This window comes from Magallana gigas, chromosome 4, assembly GCF_963853765.1.
Source record: "Magallana gigas chromosome 4, xbMagGiga1.1, whole genome shotgun sequence".
In the NCBI taxonomy this organism is placed as follows: domain Eukaryota; kingdom Metazoa; phylum Mollusca; class Bivalvia; order Ostreida; family Ostreidae; genus Magallana; species Magallana gigas.
The window spans coordinates 19,307,552-19,312,247 of record NC_088856.1 but is presented as its reverse complement, the minus strand read 5'-3'; the positions used below and the strand labels follow the sequence as shown (position 1 = coordinate 19,312,247).

General features: G+C 33.9%; 1 protein-coding gene across 1 annotated transcript; it reads left to right on the top strand.

Moving 5' to 3' along the window:
• Nucleotides 1-278: 278 nt before the first annotated feature.
• LOC105334414 (uncharacterized) lies at nt 279-4,121 on the top strand. Its single transcript, XM_011437853.4, has 6 exons — nt 279-395; nt 1,612-1,752; nt 2,029-2,715; nt 2,832-2,957; nt 3,220-3,903; nt 4,003-4,121. The coding sequence occupies exons 1-6, from the start codon at nt 305-307 to the stop codon at nt 4,008-4,010; spliced, it is 1,737 nt and encodes a 578-aa protein (XP_011436155.3). The 5' UTR covers nt 279-304; the 3' UTR covers nt 4,011-4,121.
• The last annotated feature ends 575 nt before the right edge of the window (nt 4,122-4,696 follow it).

Below are 4,696 nucleotides of genomic sequence, written 5' to 3'. Positions count from 1 at the left end.
AAAATATAAATAAAACATTTTTAAAGCGTGTACATTTTATTCTATTCAACCGAGGATTGGAAAACTACGAGTTACTAGAAGATACAGAAGATAGCACACAAGGTTGGACTTCCTGGAGCAAAATATTGCATGTGTATGAACAGCTGGGATTTTCATTATCCTTTATCCCTTGCAGTAGAACCTACATCCATGTATTTCCCTACTTCTCACGAAACACATATCATATTTTATTTTAATTACCAATGTATATAATTTTCATATATTGAAAAACTCCTCGGAGCTCATTGTTAACAACGTCAACACCATGGCTTTGTGTAGAAAGTTTACTGATTTGTTTTGTTTATGGACTTGTTTTGTGGCTGTTCTGGCAGTTGAACCTCATCCACAAATCAAAGGTATTTTACCTGGCTTATATAATTATATATCGATTGTAGACAATTTACTAATTGATACTAAAAATAAAACAAGCCTTTACATAAGTTTATTATTTAATAGGTTTGTTAGTGTCTATTGAAATAAATAGGTTAATCAATCGGCAATGCAAAGCATAGCTGTTGATGTTTTTGATATTATTTCCGTGGACAAACAGAAACAAAACCAATGTCCTTTGTGCTTTCGACCTACGACAAAAAAAAACCCTTTAACTGCATGCAATTAAAGCTGCTTGGTCCGATTTTATAACAAATTTTTTGCATTCTTTTAAACGATGGTTATGCTGAGTATATGTATAATAATAGACATTGCAGTAGTTTTTTCAGTCAATTAAACCTTTTTTCAATGAAGAAAAATACGTACAAAATTTGCTAACAAAACAAATGACATAAAAGGGCGGGTTAAGGGGTCTGCGTTATTTCGCCTCCTGTTAAAGTTCACCCCTGACTACGAGACGGGTATGGTTGTATTACGACTTTGACATCGCTTTAAATAAAAGAAATAAAGGTCGAAATGATCAGACAAATTACACATAAACATGTGTACGTTTTGTTCGCTAATAATTTTGAAGTTTGCTTTTTTTACAATCGATGCATAGCACGCGGGTTGTATAGGTATATGTATAGGTTGTATAAGTTATTCGGGGGACGAAACCAAACGGTTTCCTTTTCTAAACATTCCCGTGATGCATTTTGGTTTGTTTTTTCGTTTGCCCAAAAAGAAATTATTTTCATTTACTTTGAATATTTCTAACTTTGAAAGAAGACTGATTCTGTTGGTGTAAATAGGAGAAAGTCCATAACTTTCAAAGATAAATGGGTTGTAAAGAAAACATTTTGATACTATCATAACAAAAAAATCGGACCAAGCAGCTTTAAGATAAACATTAAAAAGTTAACACGTTTTACCATCATTTCAGGCTACTTATTTATTTATTTATTTGGCCACAGAAATTAAACTACAAACATACGGCCAATTTTTTATATGCCAGAGTGTATATTTTAGTTCCAAGCAAAACTTTCATATGAAGATCTGTGAAGGAAATATAGAGTTTCTACTCCGTCAAAGCAGTTTACAGTATGTTTTGTTAGTGTAAAGTGAAATTATTTTTGGTAGAGAGATAAATTTCATTTATTTTATTATGAAATATAACATATCTAAACATTGTTCTTCCTTTAGACAAAGTGGAATCTATGATGAAGTTAACACCATGGACCTGGAAACTCCTGAATTCTTCCTTTAAGGTAGAATCTCCCGTCACTGTGGATGTGGCCCTCACCTCTCACTACAGACTGACCGGAAATCACTTAACGCACTTCAGTAAGTTTATACACTATAATGTAAGATTGTCTACTGTCTCCAAATACCGTATCTTGGTCACCATGTCAAGTATCTCATATGTTGCCAAACTCCTTACAAAATCCAGATATGGAGTAGGAATTTATTATATATTTTATCAGACCTATTAAGCCGCAAAGGAAAGGACTAGTTTTAAATATTTAAAAAACTACTTTGATTCTGATAATTTTTAATCATATGAAAATATTGTCATTTTAAAGATTTGCTTTTAATAATTCATTTTTTTCTTTTCATTAGGGTCGTGCAAGGATATTCTTCTGATTAGCCCGGAAAGCAAAAGCGGAGAATATACCATCTTTCCAGATACAAGAAAACCGATTTCTGTGTTTTGTGAGTTTTTGTCAAAAAACCACGGGTACACATATTTAAAGGACTATTCTGAAAGCCGGTTTAATCTCAGCTCCATCTGTTCCACCACAGATGAAATTAAAGTGGTTCATCTTCGGACGTCTGGTAAACGCTACGGAACAATTCTGGAAGAGTTGAAACGTTATCAGAGTAATTTCTCACTGAGTCTGCAAATCAATGAAAATAAAGGGTTCAATACACCGAAGAACGCCCCTTTTCTTGGCAAATATATTTACGTGGGGTTTCTTCCACGGTCGATTGCAGCCAGGCGCAATATACAGGGGTATCGAGCCGGTTCCAAGGACTGGGAATTCAACAACTGTGATGCCAATCCGAATTCGTACATAGCGTTCTTCTATAACAACTCACAATTGCAAACTCACAGCTATCACAAGAGGGGTAGTTACAATATATATATGAGACGCTGGATTGATGTCTCTAAAGAATATAGCTTGCCTATACCTGCAGAGTACTTCCGGTTTTTCGAAATGCATATGGGTGGATGTGGGGGTTATGTTGTCCCAAACTATGGAACACTTTCTGATATTGTTGGTGCCGTACCTGGATTTAGGTTCGGTGAGTCTCTTAATTCTTTATGGATTGTTACAATTTTGCTTTAAATAGTTTGACAGGGAAATTTTATCGTATTCAACTTTTTTCTTCTTTTACATGTGTTTTAATTTATCTTGAAGATGTAACATGCAGTGACGTTCAATGTCATCATAGCAGATCATGTATCATAGCGAATGGAGGACCAACCTGTTTGTGTCCTTTGGGATACACCGGATATCTTTGCAAAGAAAAGGAAAAGGTTCAATGTACGGAGTCTGATTTATTTTGGATTTTTCTTGTAGTGCTCTTATGTGTATTTTAAAACGTAAAATACATTTTTCAAAATGAAAGTCTTGAGTATCAATGCCTAATATATTGATTAAAGAAAATATGTAATATTTTCAATTTAAAAATCACACATTTAAAAAATAAAACTATATATATATATATATATATATATATATATATATATATATATATATATATATATATATATATATATATATATATATTTTATATAATTTTCAGTTTCTTGCAAAGACGTTGCTATTTCTAAAAGACCCATAACCGGAGAATATCTTATATACAGCAGAACAAAACAAAGTCAGTCGTTTAAAGTGTTCTGCGAGTTTCATAAAACCTACGGATTAACCTTTGTCTCAAACACTGACGTCATCATTGATGTTAACGAATTCTTTGAAATCAAATCTGAAGTGGTGGTCCGACATCTACGAGGGAACAAGCAATATGACTCCATCCTGAAGCAAATGACTCCGTATGCGGACAAGCCACTAAGTGTCCAGTATAATTTGGCAACTGGATATAATACTCCCATAAATGCTAAGAACATGGGACCTTATCTCTACCTTGGATTTCTGGACCAGATCACAGCAAAGGCCAAGACCAGGCAGGGCTACAAAGTCAACAATATCGATCTTACGTTCGTCAACAGTGATGCAAATCCAAACAGCTATCTTACCTTTTATTTTAACCCCCAAAACAAACCTCCAGTTGGGTATTACAAAAGGTGTTGTTACACGCCGCTGATGAAATCATGGCTCGATGCTGGCATGCAAGTTGATCCTGCTCGTCACCTTCCTAAGTCCTACTTCATGCAGTTTGAGATGCATTTCGGGGGTGGTGGTGGATACGCAATTAATGGTTATAACACACTGGCCAATATCCAAGGAGCAGCTTTAGGCATGCGTTTTGGTATGTAAATTTATGATTGTTTACATTTTTGATCGCATGTATTTGTAATTTGATATGCCTTTTATTTCAAACGCTGTCCAATCTTTTTTATTTTTACAGAACTATAATTCGGTGATTGCGAACACCTACATACATTTTCCTACGACAAACCAAGAAGAGAAAGAAAGATATGCAGTATATGTTGTTCCTTTCTTTCTTAAAATGAAATATTGGAGTTATGTATTTTTTTTCAATCAACAACTTTGTCATATATACTCATACAATAGTAAGTGTTGTAGATATTATTTGAAAACAATGATAAATTCAACTAGACTCTTGTTGCAAAAGCAACAAAAAGGTCTTCCGTTTTGATATACATGTATCAATTTAACTGTAAGACATTGCTTCTCTCACATAGAAAAAAAAGTGGATATGATAATTATTGTGAATGATATATCCAGACGTTACTTACATGTAAAACAACGAGAATGAAAAAGAAATCAGTTTTTGAAGTACTTTTTGTGGCGACCGGAAGAAACGCCGAACTAAACAAAAATGTTAAGCAATTGTAGAATCATTTGTTAATCTTTCCTCAAAGTTTGGTTGTTCACGGCTCTGCCAAATCTAAGATCTCTTTGAAACAATATTTTTTGTCTCGGGACCGAAACGGACGAACGAAAGTGATTAATAAAAACAAAAGCTGGTATTTCTCGTGCATTTGCTTAATGTACATCACTGTTTATCAGGCTAGATGAAATTCCAAGAAAGTCAGTTAAACTTGTTAAAAACAGGATTTGTTTGAACCCTTCCGGTA